The sequence below is a fragment of the Oncorhynchus nerka genome, linkage group LG23 (genome assembly GCF_034236695.1).
Source record: "Oncorhynchus nerka isolate Pitt River linkage group LG23, Oner_Uvic_2.0, whole genome shotgun sequence".
Lineage (NCBI taxonomy): Eukaryota > Metazoa > Chordata > Actinopteri > Salmoniformes > Salmonidae > Oncorhynchus > Oncorhynchus nerka.
In genome coordinates, this window is record NC_088418.1 from 39,531,200 (window position 1) to 39,552,275 (window position 21,076).

Sequence of the window (21,076 nt, forward strand, 5' to 3'; positions counted from 1 at the left end):
CAGACTTTGTCATCATTAATAGCACCCAAAGACGCACCTACAGTAGCAAAGTTACAGTATATCAGACTCATGCGCTATATGAGTTAGGCCTTCCACCCTACCAGCTCCAAGGGCGTCTCCTTGTCCGCCAGCTCCAAGACCACCACCAAAACCACCAGCTCCACCCTGGCCAACACCAGAACCAGGCCCATATCCTCCTGGTCCAGCTCCACCTGGTCCATAGCCTCCAGCTCCTAATCCAGCCCCCTGTCCCCCAGGACTGCGACCTACATAGCCAGCTCCTGGGGATCAAACACGAGAAATACAGACTCAAACAGACAAAAACACATACATCTCAAAGGTCTACTGAACATAGAGACAAGATTCACACACATCTGTTTTGGAAGGCTTCCCACTGGCTCCTGTAGAAAGATGGAGAAACAGCAGAGGAATAACAGAGGCCATAAGATCAGTTTGTACTGCATGAGTTAGTGTGACTCCCAAAACGCACCCACTTATGGGAAAAAGTAGTGCACTATTTAGGTAATATGGTGCCCTTTGGGGACACGGACGGTATCTTTGACTGTACTCCATCTGTAAACCTCAGGGTTCTTTACCTGTTCCATCGGGTCCATAACCACCACCAAAAACTCCAGGACCAGCTCCCCCAGGACCAAGACCAACACCAAGCCCATAGCCACCTGGTCCAGCACCAGCTCCAGCTCCACCTGGTCCATAGCCACCTGGTCCAAAACCTCCAACACCTAGTCCAGCCCCCTGTCCTCCTGGATCTCTACCACCGTAGCCAGCTCCTGGAGATCAAGATTGACTGCATCATCCTCTCGATAACAACAAACAGGCTTAAAAGCTTTAGGAGGGTCTTTGTCATGTGTAGTGTTAATTTGGATATACTGAGGAAATAGGCTGCCATTGAAAAAACAAGTCAATAGTTTGTGAGCCCTAAAAGAAGTCTAGGGCAGACCTGAACTGCATATGTCACTCACCTGCCTTCTCTGGCTTTCCTCCAGCTCCTGTGGAAACACAACAATCATCAAAAATTAATTTCTGTAAAATGAACTGAAATTAGTTATAATTGATCAGATGATCAAATCAAGAGCCTCATACCTGCTCCAAGGCCTCCGGCACCTAGACCCCCGCCAAGTCCGTAACCACCACCAAGACCTCCAGCTACAGCTCCGCCCAGACTAAGATCAGCACCAGGCCCATAACCACCTGGTCCATAACCTCCTGGTCTGGCTCCTGGTCTAAGACCTCCTCCTCCCAGACCTCCAGCTCCTAGTCCAGCCCCCTGTCCTCCAGGACCCCAACCTCCATTGCCAGCTCCTGGAGAGGAAGACTCAAGTATCACTACCACAACTGAATCTGTCCATTACATCCAGGGCCGGATTACAGATGGGGCATGCAGGGCCCCAGATACCATATGATAGCAAAATGTGTAGAATTGCAGGAAATTAGCTTTAAAACTTATAAAAGATTATCTCAGCATTATGAAAAATGTTTAGTATAGCAAGAAATTTGCTTTAAATCTGCCCTACCCCACTCCCACCACAAATATCCCTGGGGCCCCAAATGCAGTTGTTCGGCCTTGATTACATCTCTAAGCCAAGAAAATACCAATATAACAAACACAAACAGTGAGTAGCTCATAGTATACCTGCTCCAAGGCCTCCAGCTCCTAAACCACCGCCATGTCCATAACCTCCTGGTCCGGCCCCAGCTCCTTCTGGTCTAACTCTTCCTTCCCCCAGACCTCCAGTCCCCAGTCCTCCTTGGCCTTGGCCTTGGCCTACAACCTGACCACCATAGCCAGCTGCAAGATGCAATGGTCATATCAACAGGATTACATCCCAGCAAATGAAAACACCGATATTTGTTTAATCGAAGGTCATCATCCTAACCTTGAGACTAAATAAAGGCAATTATCAATTTGTTGATTGATTGATTGTCTGTGAGAGCATGAATCATTGTAAGACTTTAATAGGAATATGGTAAACATTGGCCTTGGCAGCAACACTGACGATCAATAAGAAAAACAGAGGAAGGATTTTCTCTACTGGCTCAGTTCCTTCTTCCCATTCTTCATTCCTTCAGTCCACAGTGGACGGCTGATTTCATAACCATGTTCATCTTAAATACAAAGGACTTGGCTTTCTATGTTAATAAAGTATCAGCAGGACTTCAATAAAGACATTACAGAAATGAATGCAATTTGCTGTATTTGCATGCATTACGGATGTCCATTACTTTTCCTGGGGTCCAGCAAAATTAAGGCAGTTACATTTGAAAAACATTACAAGACATTCACAACAGATTTCGCAACATATTAAGTGTGTGCCCTCAAGACCCTACTCTCCTACCACATATCTACAACACAAAATCCATCTGTACATGAGTGTGTAATGCGTATGTTATCGTGTGTTTATATGCATGTGTCTGTGCCTGTGTTTGTGTTGCTTCATAGTCCCCGGCTGTTCCATAAGGTGTATATTTAAGTGTTTTTTTAATTCAAATTTTACTGCTTGCATTACTTGATGTGGAATAGAGTTCCATGTAGTCATGGCTCTATGTAGTACTGTGCGCCTTCCATAGGCTGGTCTGGACTTGGAGACTGAAGAGACCATTGCTGACATGTCTTGTGGGGAATGCATGGGTGTCTGAGCTGTGTGCCAGTAGTTCAAACAGACAGCTCGGTGCATTCAACAGAAGTTTGAGAAACAAATGCCTCGTTAACAGTGAAGAGACGACTCCGGGATGCTGGCCTTCTAGGCAGAGTTGCAAAGAAAAAGCCATATCTCAGACTGGCCAATAAAAAGAAAATATTAAGATGGGCATAAGAACACAGACACTGAACAGAGGAACTCTGCCAAGAAGGCCAGTCACCCGGAGTCGCCTCTTGACTGTTGACGTTGAGACTGGTGTTTTAAGGGTACTATTTAATGAAGCTGCCAGTTCAGGACTTGTGAGGCGTCTGTTTCTCAAACTAGACACTCTAATGTACTTGTCCTCTTGCTCAATTGTGCACCGGGGCCTCCCACTCTTTCTGTTCTGGTTAGACCGCGTTTGCTCTGCTCTGTGAAGGGAGTAGTACACAGCGTTGTACGAGATCTTCAGTTTCTTGGCAATTTCTCGAAATGGAATAGCCTTCATTTCTCAGAACAATAATAGACTGAAGAGTTTCAGAAGAAAGGTCTTTGTTTCTGGCTGTGTTGAGCCTGTAATCGAACTCACAAATGCTGATGCTCCAGATACTCAACTAGTCTAAAGAAGGACAGTTTTATTGCTTATTTAAATCAGGACAACAGTTTTCAGCTGTGCTAACATAATTGCAAAAGGGTTTTCTAATGATCAATTAGCCTTATTAAATGATAAACTTGGATTAGCTAATACAACGTGCCATTGGAACACAGGAGTGATGGTTGCTGATAATGGGCCTCTGTACACCTACGTAGATATTCCATAAAAAATCTGCAGTTTCCAGCTACAATAGTCATTTACAACATTAACAATGTCTACACTGTATTTCTGATCACTTTGATGTTATTTTAATGGACAATGTTTTTTGATTTTCTTTCAAAAACAAGGAAATGTCTAAGTGGTCCCAAACTTTTGAACGATAGTTTACGCTTTTCCAGCAACAGACTATGATCGATAATGTCAAAAGCAGCACTGAAGTCAAACAAAACAGCCCCCACAATCTCTTTATCATCAATTTATCTCAGCCAATCATCAGTCATTTTTGTAAGTGCTGTGCTTGTTGAATGTCCTTCCCTATAAGCATGCTGAAATTCTGTAAGATAGCATTGTATCTGGTCAAATATAATTTTTTCTTAAAGTTAACAAAGTAACAGGCTGATTGGTCAGCTATTTGAGCCAGTAAAGGTGGCTTTATTTAACTAGGCAAGTCAGTTAAGAACAAATTCTTATTTTCAATGACAGCCTAGGAACAGTGGGTTAACTGACTGTTCAGGGGCAGAACAGACAGATTTTGTACCTTGTCAGCTCAGGGGTTTGAACTTGCAACCTTTCGGTTACTAGTCCAACACTCTAACCACTAGGCTACCCTGCCGCCTAACATTTGCTTCCCTCCAGGCCTGAGGGCACACACTTTCTAGTAGACTTAAATTGAAGATATGGCAAATAGCAGTTGATAGTTTAACGTTCTCCCTTACCTCCCGTCTTCCCTGGCTTGGTGTAACCTCCACCGGCTCCAGGGCCAAAGCCTGCACCTCCTGGACCAGCGCCAGCTCCACCTACACCTCCTGATCCAACTCCGGCTCCGCCACCTGGCCCATATCCAGTGCCTACACCACCAGGCCCAAAACCGGTGCCAGCTCCACCTGGACCAAATCCAGCTCTGCCTCCTGCTCCAGCTCCTAATCCAGCCCCAGCTCCTTCACCTACACCAGCAGGTATGTACACACCTGGAACACAGCACAAACATGTTAAACCACTGTATACACACAACTAAAGCACACACCTGAAACATAGCACAACCAGTTCTGGTCCTGGACAGTTATAGGGAGTCCAGGCTTTTGTTCCAGTCCAGCACCAAAATACCTAATCAATCGTCAAGTGAGGTATGGGATTGAGTTTGTGTTCAGGGACATTTCTGTATTGTGATAAAAAAAAAATACATTGTGTGTTTGATTGCCAGATTGATTGGTTGATTGGTGGGTTGATGGATTGTCTGTGATAAATATTGCCCTTGTTAGCAACACTGATGACCAATAAGAAAAATAGAGGAAGGATTTTCTCTACTGGCTCAGTTCCTTCTTCCCCTTCTTCATTCTGTCAGTCCACAGTGGACGGCTGATTTCATTACCATGTAAATCTTAAATACAAAGGGCTTGGCCTTATATGTTAATAAACAACCGTTTATCCATATTTTCATTTATTCTGGACTCTTAAATGACCACGAAACTTCTGCGGTTCTATGTCAGGCAGAACAATTCTGATACTTTTACACTAATTGGTCTTTTGACCAATCAGATCAGCTCTGAAAAAGAGCTGATGTGAAATCATCTGATGCAATTTGTCAAAAAATATCAGATTTGGGCTGTCTGTGTAAACCCAGCCTGTATGAAATCTGTCATAGTTTATAAAGCACCGTTTAATTTCCTCATTGCCTGTACTGTTCAATATGGTTCTGATAGTTTACTCTAACTTGTTCCATTGCACACTTTTGGACATTATGCAAATTTGCACACACAATACAAAAGAAAAAGTTAGTTTTTTAACATTTTTGAAAATAATAATAAAAATTAAATAAAAACACACATTTACATAAGTATTCAGACCCTTTACTCGGTACTTTGTTGAAGCACCTTTGGCAGTGATTACAGCCTTGAGTCTTCTTGGGTGTGACCCTACAAGCTTGGCACACCTGTATTTGGGGAGTTTCTCCCATTCAACTCTGCAGATCCTCTCAAGATCAATCAGGTTAGATCGCGAACGTCACTGCACAGCTATTTTCAGGTCTCTTCAGAGATGTTAGATTGGGTTCAAGTCCGGGCTCTGGCTGGGCCACTCAAGGACATTCAGAGACTTGTCCCGAAGCCACTCCTGCATTGTCTTGGCTGTGTGCTTAGGGTTGTTGTCCCGTTGGAAGGTGGAAATTTGCCCCAGTCTGAGGTCCTGAGTGCTCTGGAGCAGGTTTTCATCAAAGATATCCCTGTACTTTGCGCCGTTCATCTTTCCCTCGATCCTGACTAGTCTCCCAGTTCCTGCCGCTGAAAAACATCCCCACAGCATGATGCTGCCACCACCATTCTTCACCATAGGAATGGTGCAGGTTTCCTCCAGACGTGACACTTGGCATTCCTGACAAAGAGTTCAATATTGGTTTCATCAGACCAGAGAATCTTATTTCTCATGGTCTGAGAGTCCTTTAAATGCATTTTGGCAAACTCCAAGCAGGCTGTCATGTGCCTTTTACTGAGAAGCAGCTTCTGTCTGGCCACTACCATCAAGGCCTGATTGGTGGAGTGTTGCAGAGATAGTTGTCCTTCTGGAAGGATCTCCCATCTCCACAGAGGAACTCTGGAGCTCTGTCAGCATGACCATTGGGTTCTTGGTCACCTCCGTAACCAAGGTCCTTCTCCCAGGATTGCTCAGTTTGTCCGGGCGGCCAGCTCTAGAAAGAGTCTTGGTGGTTCCAAACTTCTTCCATTTAAGAATGATGGAGTCCATTGTGGTCTTGGGGACATTAAATGCTGCAAACATGTTTTGGTACCATTCGCCAGCTCTGTGCCTTAACACAATCCTGTCTCGGCGCGCTACGCACAATTCCTTAGACCTCATGGCTTGGTTTTTGCTCTGACATGCACTGTCAACTGTGCACTGTCAAATCATGTCCAATCTATTGAATTTACCACAGGTGGACTCCAATCAAGTTGTGTAAACATCTCAAGGATGATTATTGGAAACAGGATGCACCTGAGCTAAATTTCGAGTCTCATAGCAAAGCATCTGAAAACGTATGTAAACAAGGTGTTTCTGTTTAGTTTTTTTTTTATAAATTAGCAAACATTTCTATGAACCTGTTTTAGCTTTGTCATTAGGGGGTATAGTGTGTAGATTGATGTGTTATTGAATAAATTTTAGAATAAGGCTGTAATGTAACAAAGTGTGGAAATGCTTATTCCTGTCATTGTCTTGAATAATGCTTGGTTGATGCCTGACAAATATTGTATACCAAACTAATTTAAGGAATTGCACTTTAAGATTATACATAAGATACCTGTACAACAACACAGAGTTACACATGGAATGAACAAAACATACAGTCAATAATACAGTAGACAAAAAAAGAAAAACAAAGTCTATATACAGTGAGTGCAAATAAGGTCAAATAAGGGAGTTAAAGCAATAAATAGGCCATGGTGGCAAAGTAATTACAATATAGCAATTAAACACTGGAATGGTAGATGTGCAAAAGATGGATGTGCAAGTAGAGATACTGTTGTGGAAAAGGAGCAAAATAAATAAATACAGTATGGGAATGAGGTAGATAGATGGGTTGTTTTCAGATGGGCTATGAACAGGTGCAGTGATCTGTGAGCTGCTCTGACAGCTGGTTCTTAAAGCTAGTGAGGGAGATGGGAATCTCCAGCTTCAGTAATTTTTGCAGTTCGTTCCAGTCAGTGGCAGCAGAGAACTGGAAGGAAAGGCTTTGGGGGTGATCAGTGAGATATACCTGCTGGAGCGTGTGCTACGAGTGGGTGCTGCTATGGTGACCAGCGAGCTGAGATAGGGCGGGGCTTTACCTAGCAGAGACTTGTAGATAACCTGTAGCAAGTGGGTTTGGCGAAGAGTATGAAGTGAGGGCCAGCCAACGAGAGCGTACAGGTCGCAGTGGTGGGTAGTATATGGGGATTTGGTGACAAAACGGATGGCACTGTGATAGACTACATCCAGTTTGCTGAGTAGAGTGTTGGAGGCTATTTTATAGATGACATCGCCGAAGTCAAGGATCGGTAGGATGGTCAGTTTACGAGTGTATGTTTGACAGCATGAGTGAAGGAAGCTTTGTTGCGAAATAGGAAGCCGATTCTAGATTACATTTTTGATTGGGGATGCTTAATGTCTGGAAGGAGAGTTTACAGTCTAGCCAGACACCTAGGTATTTGTAGTTATCCACGTATTCTAAGTCAGAACCGTCCAGAGTAGTGATGCTGGATGGGCGGGTAGGTGCGGGCAATGATCGGTTGAATAGCATGCATTTAGTTTTATTTGCGTTTAAGAGCAGTTGGAGGCCACGGAAGGAGAGTTGTATGGCATTGAAGCTCGTCTGGAGGTTAGTTAACACAGTGTCCAAAGAAGGGCCAGAAGGGCCAGAAGTATACAGAATGGTGTCGTCTGCGTAGAGGTGGATTAGAGAATCACCAGCAGCAAGAGCGACATCATTGATGTATACAGAGAAGCGAGTCGGCCCGAGAATTGAACCCTGTGGCACCCCCCATAGAGACTGCCAGAGGTCCGGACAACAGGCCCTCCGATTTGACACACTGAGCTCTATCAGAGAAGTAGTTGGTGAACCAGGCGAGGCAATCATTCGAGAAACCAAGGCTGTTGACTCTGCCAATAAGAATGTGGTGATTGACAGAGTTGAAAGCCTTGGCCAGGTCGATGAATACAGCTGCACAGTAATGTCTCTTAACGATGGCGGTTATGATATCGTTACCTCTAGTGACTCCCCATCCCGCATGCGGGAGCGTAATCATCGACTGACACTAATTAGTATAACACAACGGACATAAATATTCATAGAAAATATTCCTATTCATGAAAATCACAAGTGAAATATATTGAGACACAGTTTAGCCTTTTGTTAATCACCCTGTCATCTCAGATTTTCAAAATATGCTTTACAGCCAAAGCTAGACAAGCATTTGTGTAAGTTTATCGATAGCCTAGCATAGCATTTTGTCCAGCTAGCAGCAGGTAACTTGGTCACGGAAATCAGAAAAGCAATCAAATTAAATCGTTTACCTTTGATGAGCTTCAGATGTTTTCACTCACGAGACTCCCAGTTAAATAGCCAATGTTCCTTTTTTCCCAAAATATTATTTTTGTAGGCGAAATAGCTCCGTTTGTTCTTCACGTTTGGCTGAGAAATCGCCCGGAAATTGCAGTCACGAAAACTCTGAAAAATATTCCAAATTAGCTCCATAATATCGACAGAAACATGGCAAACGTTGTTTATAATCAATCCTCAAGGTATTTTTCAAATATCTATTTGATAATATATCCACCGGGACAATTGGTTTTTCAGTTGGACCGATTGGAATAATGGCTACCTCTGTATTTTACTCGAGAATCACTCTGGGAGACATCAGGTGACCAGTTGCGCAATGTAGCCGCTTACGGGTATTCTTCAAGATAAATGCGTAAAACTACGTCACAATACGGTAGACACCTTGGGGAATACGGAAAAAAGTAATCTGGTTGATAGCCCCTTCACTGCTCAATAGGGACGCATTGGAATGCAGCGCTTTCAAAACATGAGGCACTCCCAGATTGGATTTTTCTCAGGCTTTCGCCTGCAATATCAGTTCTGTTATACTCACAGACAATATTTTTACAGTTTTGGAAACTTTAGAGTGTTTTCTATCCTAAGCTGTCAATTATATGCATATTCTAGCATCTTGTCCTGACAAAATATCCCGTTTACTACGGGAACGTTATTTTTCCAAAAATGAAAATACTGCCCCCTAGTCACAAAAGGTTCACCTTGAGCGTGGCTGATGTGCACCCATGACCAGCTCGGAAACCAGATTGCATCGCGGAGAAGGTACGATGTGATTCAAAATGGTCAGTAATCTGTTTGTTAACATGGCTTTCGAAGACCTTAGAGATGCAGTGTAGGATAGATATAGGTCTGTAGCAGTTTGGGTCTAGAGTGTCTCCCACTTTGAAGAGGGGATGACCGCGGCAGCTTTCCAATCTTTGGGAATCTCAGACGATACAAAAGAGAGGATGAACAGGCTAGTAATAGGGGTTGCAACAATTTTGGCAGATAATTTAAGAAAGAGAGGGTCCAGATTGTCTAGCCCGGCTGATTTGTAGGGGTCCAGATTTTGCAGCTCTTTCAGAACATCAGCTATCTGGATATGGGTGAAGGGGAAATGGTGGGGGCTTTGGCGGGTTGCTGTGGAGGGTGCCGGGCAGTTGACCGGGGTAGGGGTAGCCAGGTGGAAAGCATGGCCAGCCATAGGGAAATGCTTATTGTAATTCTCAATTATAGTGGATTTGTCGGTTGTAACAGTGTTTCCTAGCCTCAGAGCAGTGGGTAGCTGGTAGCTGGGATGAGGTGCTCTTATTCTCCATGGACTTTACAGTGTCCCAGAACTTTTTTGAGTTTGTACTGCAGGATGCACATTTCTGTTTAAAAACGCTAGCCTTAGCTTTCCTAACTGCCTGTGTATATTGTGTCAGGATTTGGCCAGGGTTGTTCCGGTTTTTGGTCACTAGATGCCCCCATTGTGCCTTTTGACCTTTTGTTTTCCCTTGATCCCCATTATTATTTGCACCTGTGCCTCGTTTCCCCTGATTGTATTTAAACCCTTTGTTTTCCTCAGTCCTTTGCTCTGTGTTTGTATGTTAGCACCCAGCCCTAGTACTCTGTGTACTCTTGTTGATCCCGGTGGACTCTCTTGTGGAATTCTGTTTTTTGTTCTTGTTTGTTTGTTTTTGAGTATTTTTTTAGGCTTTTTGTGCTATACCTTCCACCTTGTGGATTTACCTTTTTGTCTTGGAGGATTACCTTTGTTCTTGTGGAATTCCTTTTGAAGTTGTGGAGTTACATGTTTTCCTGAAGAACTTTCATTTTTTACTTAATTAAATACATTGTCTCAAGTACTGCTGTGTCTGCCTCATCTTCTGGGTTCTGCCAACTATTCGTGGCTCAGTTGGTTAAGTGACTGTTTCTCACTCCGGAGACCCGGGTTCGTAACCGGGTCCTGACAGAAACACAGAGCCAAAAAATGACGTCCCAGTATCTCAGATTCACGTACCCATGGCAGTTAACCCTCTGGCTGAACCTCGTCTTCCACCTCCCCAACGGTTCTCAGGTGATCCAAGTGCTTGTAAAGGGTTTCTCACCCAATGTTCTCTCTCCTTCGAGCTGCAACCCTCGTCGTTCCTCACCGACCGGTCTAAGATCGCATATATCATCACCCTGCTGTCGGAAAAAGCCCTGGCCTGGGCTACTGCTGTGTGGGATGCCCATAGTTCCTGCTGTGCCAGCTACTCTGCCTTTGCTGAGGAATTCAAACGAGTGTTTCAAGGCCCAAGCAGTGGTCCTGACTCAGCCAAACAGCTCCTGACTCTCCACCAAGGTCGGCGCAGCGTGACGGACTATGCCATCCAGTTCCGCACGGTGGCAGCAGCGAGTGGCTGGAACAACGAGGCGCTCACTGTGTGCTTTCTGAAAGGCCTTTCCGACACTATCCAAGATGAACTGGCCACTCGGGAACCACCGGACAATCTCGAGTCCCTGATCAAGTTGGCCTCACGCATTGACCAGCGTCTGAGAGAGAGAGAACTCAACCGTAGACCTCTAGCCCCTATCAGTCCCAGCTCCGAGTCCCCACCTTTATCCTCGCTGGCTCCACCGGAACCCATGCAGATTGGACGCATCTCCCAGGCTGAGAGAGACCGCCGGATGAGGGAGCGACGCTGTCTATATTGTGGCAAACCGGGCCATTTCCGTTCCACGTGTCCCGGGCTCCAGGGAAACGCTCTGTCCCGTACAGACCGGGGGGAACTGTAACGGGAAACATAACCTCCTCCCATCCGTCCAACTCCCGTCTGCTCATTCCAGTCACCCTTTCCTGGGACAACCACAAGCTTCACCTTCAAGCCTTGGTAGACTCTGGAGCCGCAGGTAACTTCATGGATGGTGTCTGGGCGAAGGAGAATGGCGTTCCCTCTGAACCTCTAAGTAACCCCATGAGGGTTACTACATTGGATGGAAGCCCTTTGGGATCTGGACTTGTCACTCATGTCACTACCTCCTTGCGACTTTCAGTTTCACAACACAAGGAATTGATGAACTTTCATTTGATCTCCTGTTCCGAGTTCCCTCTCGTCCTTGGATACCCCTGGCTTCACAGCCATAACCCTCACATCGACTGGTCTGTGGGCACTATCAAGCAGTGGGGTCCTACGTGCCAAGCTACATGTATTTTCCCGAATTCCCGAGTTCTACTCCCGAGTCTTTAGAATCCATCGACCTGACCCGAGTTCCCGAGTGTTACCATGACCTCAAACTGGTATTTAGCAAACAGAGGGCCACCATGCTACCACCCCATAGACCTTATGATTGCCCCATCGAACTGTTTCCGGGCACTTGCCCCCCCAGGGGTCGGATCTTTTCCCTATCTCCACCCGAACGAGCTGCTATGGATACCTACATCAAGGACGCTCTGGAAGCAGGCCTCATGCGTCCATCCACCTCCCCGGCGGGAGCAGGGTTTTTCTTTGTGGCCAAGAAAGACGGTGGATTACGTCCTTGCATCGACTACCGGGGACTCAATGCCATAACCGTCCGTAACCGTTACCCGCTACCCCTTATGGCCACAGCCTTCGAGCTGCTCCAGGAAGCAGTTGTTTTCACTAAGCTTGACCTGCGGAACGCATACCATCTTGTGCGGATCAGACCTGGTGACGAGTGGAAGACCGCGTTCAACACGCCTACTGGTCACTATGAATACTTGGTGATGCCCTTCGGCCTGACCAACGCCCCCAGCGGTGTTCCAAGCGCTCATAAACGATGTGCTTAGGGATATGCTTAACATATTTGTGTTTGTTTACTTGGATGACATCCTCATCTTTTCGAGCTCTCTTCAAGAACACACAAAGCATATCAGACAAGTACTCAAACGCTCCTAGACAGCCATCTGTACGTTAAGCCGGAAAATGTGAATTCCATTCATCCCGAGTACAATTCCTGGGATTTGTAGTGGAACCCGGTCGAGTCCAAATGGACCCCAGGAAGGTAGGGGCGGTAGGGATTGGCCCACCCCCAAATCCGTTAAGGAAGTTCAGCGTTTCCTGGGCTTCACAAACTTTTACCGCAAGTTCATCAAGAACTTCAGCTTGGTGGCAGCCCCTCTCTCAGCTTTAACCAAGGGTGGCAATGCAAGGTTTTTGTGGGGAAGAGAAGCTGAGACGGCCTTCCAAGGACTCAAGCAGCGCGTCCTCTCTGCTCCCATCCTGATACTACCGACTACGGATGAACCGTTTGTGGTGGAGGTAGACGCCTCAGAGGTTGGTGTTGGAGCTGTCCTGTCTCAGAGGGGTGAAGACAAGAAGCTTCATCCGTGCGCTTTCTTCTCACACCGGCTTACCCCGGCTGAGAGGAACTACGATGTGGGGATCGTGAACTCCTAGCGGTTAAGATGGCATTGAAGGAATGGAGACACTGGCTCGAGGGGCTTCTCACCCGTTTCAAGTGCTTACGGACCACAAAAATCTGGAGTATATCCAGCAGGCGAAGCGGTTGAACTCTAGACAAGCTAGATGGTCTCTTTTCTTCAATCGATTCCAGTTTATCCTCACCTATCGGCCCGGGTCGAAGAATCTCAAACCGGATGCCCTGTCCCGAGTCTACGCTCCTGCCATTCGAGATGACACGGACATGCCTGTCCTTCCTGCTGCTAAGATCGTGGCTCCGATTTCGTGGCAAGTTGAGGATACCGTGAGACGAGCTCAAGCTATCGAACCGGACCCGAAAGGGGGTCCTGCCAATCGGTTGTTTGTCCCCAAGGCAGTGAGGACTCAGGTCCTTCTGTGGGGGCACTCCTCTCGCCTCACCTGTCACCCGGGCGTAGGTCGCACCTTGGAGTTCATCCAGCGTAAGTTCTGGTGGCCTACCATAAGAGAAGACGTTGCCTCTTTCGTCAATGCCTGCCCCGTGTGCTGCCAGGGCAAATCTTCTCACCTCCGCCCTCAAGGACTCCTTCACCCTTTACCTATTCCCCACAGACCCTGGTCCCTTATCTCGTTGGACTTTATTACTGGCCTTCCTCCATCCCATGGCAATACTACTATCCTAGTCATAATTGACAGGTTTTCAAAGGCGGCCAGGTTCGTCCCTCTGACTAAGTTACCTTCTGCCAAGGAGACGGCTGAGTTGGTAATTAATCATGTGTTCCGAGTCTTCGGCATTCCTCAAGATATGGTTTCTGACAGAGGTCCCCAGTTCGCCTCAAGGTTTTGGAAGGCCTTCTGCCAACTCATGGGTGCTTCTGCCAGTCTATCTTCAGGGTACCATCCGGAGTCCAACGGCCAAACAGAGAGGATGAATCAAGAGCTGGAAGCCACCCTCCGATGTATGACTCGTAACAACCCGTCCACATGGTCGTCCTTCATTGTTTGGGCCGAATACGCGCACAACACCTTGCGCTCCTCCACTGGTATGTCCCCGCACGAGTGTCAGTTTGGCTATGCCCCTCCATTGTTCCCGGACCAGGAGGCAGAAGTCAGAGTGCCTTCAGCCTTGAAGTTCGTCAGACGCTGTCGGCTTATGTGGAGGAAGACCCGTCTTAATCTTATGCGTTCCTCACAGAGGTACCAACAACAAGCCAACAGACGTCGCCGTCCCGGGCCTACCCTGCGCCCTGGCCAGAGAGTCTGGCTCTCCACAAGAGACTTACCACTACGGGTGGAGTCTCGCAAGCTGTCCCAAAAATACATCGGTCCCTTTAAGGTTGCCAGGAGAGTTAACCCAGTTTCTTATCGCCTACACTTACCCAGATCCCTTAAGATTAATCCCACATTTCACATTTCCTTATTAAAACCTGTTGTTTTTTCTCCCCTTGTCCCGGCAGACAGACCTCCCCCTCCGCCTCGTGTCATTGGAGGCCAGCCGGCTTATACCGTCCATCGGATACTGGATTCCCGCCGGGTGCAGCGGTCCTGGCAGTATCTGGTGGACTGGGAAGGCTACGGTCCCGAGGAGCGCTCCTGGGTTCCTGCCAAAGACATACTGGACCCTGACCTCATTCGTCAGTTCAGGGCTCTCCACCCTGAGAGAGCTGGTAGGAACGTCAGGAGCCGTTCCTAGGGGGGATTCTGTCAGGATTTGGCCAGGGTTGTTCCGGTTTTTGGTCACTAGATGCCCCCATTGTGCCTTTTGACCTTTTTGTTTTCCCTTGATCCCCATTATTATTTGCACCTGTGCCTCGTTTCCCTGATTGTATTTAAACCCTTTGTTTTCCTCAGTCCTTTGCTCTGTGTTTGTATGTTAGCACCCAGCCCTAGTACTCTGTGTACTCTTGTTGATCCCGGTGGACTCTCTTGTGGAATTCTGTTTTTTGTTCTTGTTTGTTTGTTTTTGAGTATTTTTTGAGGCTTTTTGTGCTATACCTTCCACCTTGTGGATTTACCTTTTTGTCTTGGAGGATTACCTTTGTTCTTGTGGAATTCCTTTTGAAGTTGTGGAGTTACATGTTTTCCTGAAGAACTTCATTTTTTACTTCATTAAATACATCGTCTCAAGTACTGCTGTGTCTGCCTCATCTTCTGGGTTCTGCCAACTATTCGTGGCTCAGTTGGTTAAGTGACTGTTTCTCACTCCGGAGACCCGGGTTCGTAACCGGGTCCTGACATATTGGTTCCTAACTTCCCTGAAAAGTTGCATATCACGGGGGCTAGTCGATGCTAATGCAGAACGCCACAGGATGTTTTTGTGCTGGTCAAAGGCAGACAAGTCTGGAGTGAACCAGGGGCTATATCTATTCCTGGTTCTACATTTTTTGAATGGGGCATGCCTATTTAAGATGGTGAGGAAGGCACTTTTAAAGAATAACCAGGCATCCTCTACTGCCGGGATGAGGTCAATGTCATTCTAGGATACCCCGGCCAGGTCGATTAGAAAGGCCTGCTTGTAGAAGTGTTATAGGGAGCGTTTGACAGTGATGAGTGGTGGTCGTTTGCTCGCAGACCCATTACGGATGCAGGCAATGAGGCAGTGATCGCTGAGATCTTTGTTGAAAACAGCAGAGGTGTATTTGGAGGGTGAGTTAGTTAGGATGATATCTATGAGGGTGCCCGTGTTTACGGATTTGGGGTTATATCTGGTAGGTTCATTGATAAGTTGTGTGAGGTTGAGGACATCAAGCTTAGATTGTAGGATGGCCGGGGTGTTAAGCATGTCCCAGTTTAGGTCACCTAACAGCTCGAGCTCAGAAGATAGATGGGGGGCAATCAAATCACATATGGTGTTCAGGGCATAGCTGGGGGCAGAGGGTGGTCTATAGCAAGTGGCAACGGTGAGAGACTTGTTTCTGGAAAGGTTCATTTTTAGAAGTAGAAGCTCAAATTGTACAGACCTGGATAGTAAGACAACCTGCAGTTCTGCAACCTGAGTTCTATCTTTACAGAAAATTGCAACACCGCCCCCTTTGGCAGTTCTATCTTGTCGGAAAATGTTATAGTTAGGAATGGAAATTTCAAGGTTTTTGGTGGTCTTCCTAAGCCAGGATTCAGACACGCCTAGGACATCCAGACTGGTGGAGTGTGCTAGGGCAGTGAATAAAACAAACTTAGGGAGGAGGCTTCTAATGTTAACATGCATGAAACCAAGGCTTTACGGTTGCAGAAGTCAACAAATGAGAGAGCCTGGGGGATGGGAGTGGAGGTAGACACTGCAGGGCCTGGATTAACCTCTACATCACCGGAGGAACAGAGGAGGAGTAGGATAAGGGTACAGCTAAAGGCTAACAGAACTGGGCGCCTATTACGTTCAGAACAGAGAGTAAAAGGAGCAGATTTCTGGGTACGGTAGAATATATTCAAGGCATAATGTACAGACAAAGGTATAGTAGGATGTGAATACAGTGATAATAGTGATAATGAAAGAGATATTGTCTCTAGAAATAGCATTTAAACCAGGTGATGTCACTGCGTGTGTGGGGGGTGGAACTAAATTGTTAGCCGAGGTGTGTTGAGCAGTGCTAGAGGCTCTACGGTGAAATAAAACAATAGTTACAAACCAGAACAGCAATCGACACGGCATGGTGACGTTAGGGAAAGGCATGCATAGCCGGGTGATCATTCAAGTCCAGTGCGTGGCTTCAAGCAGCTAGCGGCACGGGGCTAGCAGGCTAACAGAAAGGCCTTAGAGAGATGACGCGATGGAGGGAAGTCTGTTGTGCCCCCCTCGTGCAGTTACATCAGCTACATCAGCAAATGGCAGCCAATACACAATATATAGTCACTACTTTTGATCAGAGTCCTTAGTGCACTGTAAAGGGAAGAGGGTGCCATTTGGGATGTAGGCTGTGAGTTTCAAATCATTTTGTTAACAGTATAGAGCTGGTCTTTTTTTAAACAATCTTTATTAAGAGCTGTCATTTTATTGTGAGGAACTGCAGTTTTATAAGAATTTATTTATGTTTTGTCATCTGTTATATGATTGATTTTTACACTTTAGTCTTTTCCCTTTTCAGTCATTCATCAATGCCATGTTTCTTCACTGTTTCAGAGATAATAAGAAATGATGCATCTAGTTTTGGGAGAGTTGTGGTCTGTGTTCAAAGGAAACTGAACATGAGAAGGACATCTGTTTCTATCATTGGACTTGACCAAGAGCACGGTGGAGCAGAAAGGTATAGGTTGTTCCCCATATGACAGCATATCCCTTATAAAGTGCACTACTTTGACCAGAGACTCCAGTGATATGTAACCAAGACCCCAGTGGGTTGGAAATGTACAGGAATTGTTGTGCATGTTGCTATAATCCACAGTGGGAGATTCAGTATCTGTGAAGTGGACAACATTACTCATTCCCTTCTGCCATGAATCGTCTGTAAAAGAACACGACAGTTCTGTATGTTTCAACAGAACAGGACAGATTTCTCACATCAGCATAGATGTAAGAGTCTTGGAGGGGCCCAATGCTGTATTGAGTATTTCTCTATCAATGGGGAACTCAATCATACAAACCTGAACCATGCTCTACAAATCATTTCCTTTTATTGAGTTACACTCCATATAAACTTAAGCCTGAACCACAAACCTCACTGTTATTTCACTGTTACCAAAGACCAGCAAGATTTGCCATTTTCTTCAATCAGTGTGTAATAATAAAGTTGCATTTTCTATTCAACTTCTGTTCTCCTCCAACAGTAGCTGAATATACAGTATTTCCAGTTGGTTCCACAGTTCACACACCTTGGTTGAACATGTGAGATACTGATATTATGATCTTATTACATGCTTATTACAGTGTTAGAAACATAGTTATTACCCTCCACCCTTTGACCTCTCTCAGAGCTGTTTAAGTCCTGTGTTCCAGTGAGCGGAGAGATCATAGGAACCAGTAACCCTCAGCTGGCCTATCAAAACAGGCTAAACAAAACCCAACAGCCAATCAGACAGCTCACTGTCTACCTATAGTATGGCATCGTGGGTAATTCTGAATTATGCGGAGCGGGGAGCAGAGTGGGGAGAGGAGTGGGACTCGAACTACAAGCCCCACTCCTAGAGGGAATACCAGCAGGTAAATACACTCAGCTCCACGGGCCGATTCTATGTCACTCCACAGAACAGTAGAGCTCCAGAATGTTGGACACTTTGAAAGACACTTTGAAATCTAAAAGATGTTGAGAACATTTTTAACAAATCTATCAAAATAGCATAATACATCAATTACGTCTTGAGCAAATCAGTACAACGCTCAAAACTGAAAACACTTAAACTAAAAACACTCAAGATCTTTTTATTGTTCATTATAGAACATTCTCAATCTGAAAGGTTCTTTGTGGACCCTTTTGAAGAACCATACAGGGTTTTTTATTCTGGTCAACCATTTTATATTGTTAAAATTCCAAATGCGTTATTATTATGTTAATTTACTTGTTGAATAACATGAGCTTTCTCAGAAACAGCTGGGGGTCCCTGTGGAAAGAATCAAAACCCACTGACTAATTTTGTCAACTGTTCACAATTGACACAAGACACTGTCACTAGCCATAGCCATTCAAAATATGTAATTTCATACAGTAACACAACACATTAGATAAACTGGAATGACACTCCCAATCACGGTTTTACAAAAAGAGCTGTGCACAAACCACACCCCAAAATATTCTAATGTACCACCTCCCCTACATTTTAATGATCACTAAAAGAGCAAACAACCCTTTTGTGAACCGTAAAGAACCATTGAAGAGTTCAAAGGATTCTTTGACTCATTATAATTGCACATAGAACAATCACCCTTACCAAAGAACCCTTGAGAAACCCTCCTTTTTTTTGTGTGTACAAGCTTAGAGTGGCACCTGAAACACAGGGGTGTATATAAATAGATATCCATAGTAAAGGGGGTCCTACCTCCTTGCAGTGAAGGTTTCCACAGAGACAGGAGCAGGAATCCATACAGGAACAACGCCACCGTCCCACCCGCCATCTCGCTCCCAAATGTCCCTCTCCTCTCCCAAACTCTTGATTCTATCCCCTTGTCAGAGCTCAGCCAGCCAGAGAAAGAAGGAGGGGAATAAAGAGTAAGAGAGACAGAAAACAAAAGACAGAAAGGATGAAAAGGCAGGACAGTATGTAATTAATGAAGAGAGCAAGAGAGAGAAACACTGAGTTGAATAGATCACTTCATTGAACCAGCGGCTTTTCTCCCCCACAGACTGGTGGGGCTGCTTTTATTTGGTTGACTCCTGCCATAAAAACATGGTTGCCTAAAAGAGAGAGAGGGGGGGTTAATTGAGAAAGAGGTGGAGAAAAAGAAAGAGATGAAGAGGAGAGAGAGAGAGATGAAGAGGGAGAGAGAGTCGGGTGAGTCCACCCCCTATCCCACCCCTCCCAAAAAAAGACAGAGTGCTGGAGGATGTAAAGAGAGAGAGATGGAGAGAGAAGGAAATTGAGAGAGAGTTGGGGGTCCACCCCCTATCCCACCCCACCAAAGGAAAATAAATGGGACAGTCTGCCAGATATTCTCATAGATTCCAAAATGATGTCATTTTGTTAAGTCAAGGGGAAGAGGTAACTAACTATACAGGCCTGATACGGCAATTACAGATGTGTGTTTTTTCTGCTGAATTGTAACTGAAGAAAGACGGAAACTTTTCCGGAACATTATACAACACGGTATATCCATGGACAACTCTAGAACAGTGGAGTAAGTGGATACTGTGTTGATGACAAGTAGCACCAAGTAAAGACTGAGGAACCTCACCTGATCATCCCATTATCCTCTTTGCACACTCTTCTAGACCCACAGTTTGTTTGTGTGTGTGTGTGTGTGTGTGTGTGTGTGTGTGTGTGTGTGTGTGTGTGTGTGTGTGTGTGTGTGTGTGTGTGTGTGTGTGTGTGTGTGTGTGTGTGTGTGTGTGTGTGTATGCATGTGCATATTTGGTGCATGTGTTGGTGTATGTGTATAGAGGGGGTGGAGGGTCCTTGGCAGGCTTCCACTCAACACAGTCCTTTCTTGAGAAGAGCATGAAGTCATGTCACTAACGGGGGAAACTGAAATGTAAACTTGTTATTCATAGAAAGACGTAATTAAAGAATAGGAGATATATCAGCCAGATAGAAATTAGCACCTCCTAGTACCATTCCTTTGAAAAAGTGACACACGCACACACACAATCACACAGACACACAGCAAATTGGCCAGTGTTGATTTTTCAGTGTAATAATTCTACTGTTGATTCAGGAGTTAAATTCACTCTGTAAGAGTGAAATTAACATTCGGTGGTATAAAATAACCTCAAGTGTTGGTGTTAATAGCTAGAGTTATTGTTTTACACTGTGGAAAGTAAAATAGTCCCATCAAAACCACGCCCATCATTATCACATTTCCCAGCATGCTCTACTGCAGGTCGATTTCTTTTTAATATCTGCATTTCTGCATGTACTGTATATTGATATATTCATTAATCTTATGCTACACAAAGATATATAACATACATTCTGCTAATCTAATTCAATCAATTCGTTAGATTTATGTTTTTTTCCGGTTTAAAAGATTTAGGTAGTGTTTTTTTAACCAAGTATCTTAATCCACACAGTCAATCTGAATGCAGGTTGCGGGTGAATAAAAATGCCACCTGTTGGATATCCTATCCCAGGCTGGATTCCAATACACATAACCTTGCAAGCAAGCGTAATGCAGACCTGATGTGGCCTGTCATCCAGGAGTTTCCTAACACCACTGTTTTAGGGTTAATCTAGGCCATTTACTATACTAATAATTAAGACCTTATGATATATGTAATGCATTGGCATAGGGTTTCATTTTAAATGATAACGTTCCCCTAGGTACCTACTTGGCAAAAGCACGAGCCTTTATAATGGAAATAATTCAACAAACATGTCTCTGGGTGTTAACAAATACAGTCATGGGTGTTAACTCAATTTACTCAAAAAGAAAAGGCACCCTGGGAAACATACAAATTAAACGTTACTCTCTAAATCAAGTGTTATGTTTCACACTGTAGGTGTGGCGTACTACTCAACAGTAAAGCTATGCAAGCACCACAATTTAGTTCCTTTGAACACTTTAAGAGTTACATGGGGAACACTGCAACATAGTTAAATCTTTAACACTTTCAAAGTG

General features: G+C 45.1%; 1 protein-coding gene across 1 annotated transcript in view; it reads right to left on the bottom strand.

Annotated features, from left to right (window-relative positions):
• LOC115106821 (fibroin heavy chain-like) overlaps positions 1-19,247 on the bottom strand; it is a 38,672-nt gene extending 19,425 nt beyond the window's left edge. Inside the window, exons 1-7 of the mRNA XM_065008396.1 lie at positions 18,841-19,247; positions 4,170-4,421; positions 1,655-1,810; positions 1,105-1,323; positions 984-1,010; positions 597-791; positions 102-281 (exon numbers count right to left, since the gene is read on the bottom strand). Coding sequence (XP_064864468.1) covers positions 102-281; positions 597-791; positions 984-1,010; positions 1,105-1,323; positions 1,655-1,810; positions 4,170-4,421; positions 18,841-18,916 — 1,105 coding nt within the window. The 5' untranslated portion in view covers positions 18,917-19,247. The remainder of the gene's footprint in view (positions 1-101; positions 282-596; positions 792-983; positions 1,011-1,104; positions 1,324-1,654; positions 1,811-4,169; positions 4,422-18,840) is intronic.
• Between the last annotated feature and the right edge of the window lie 1,829 nt (positions 19,248-21,076).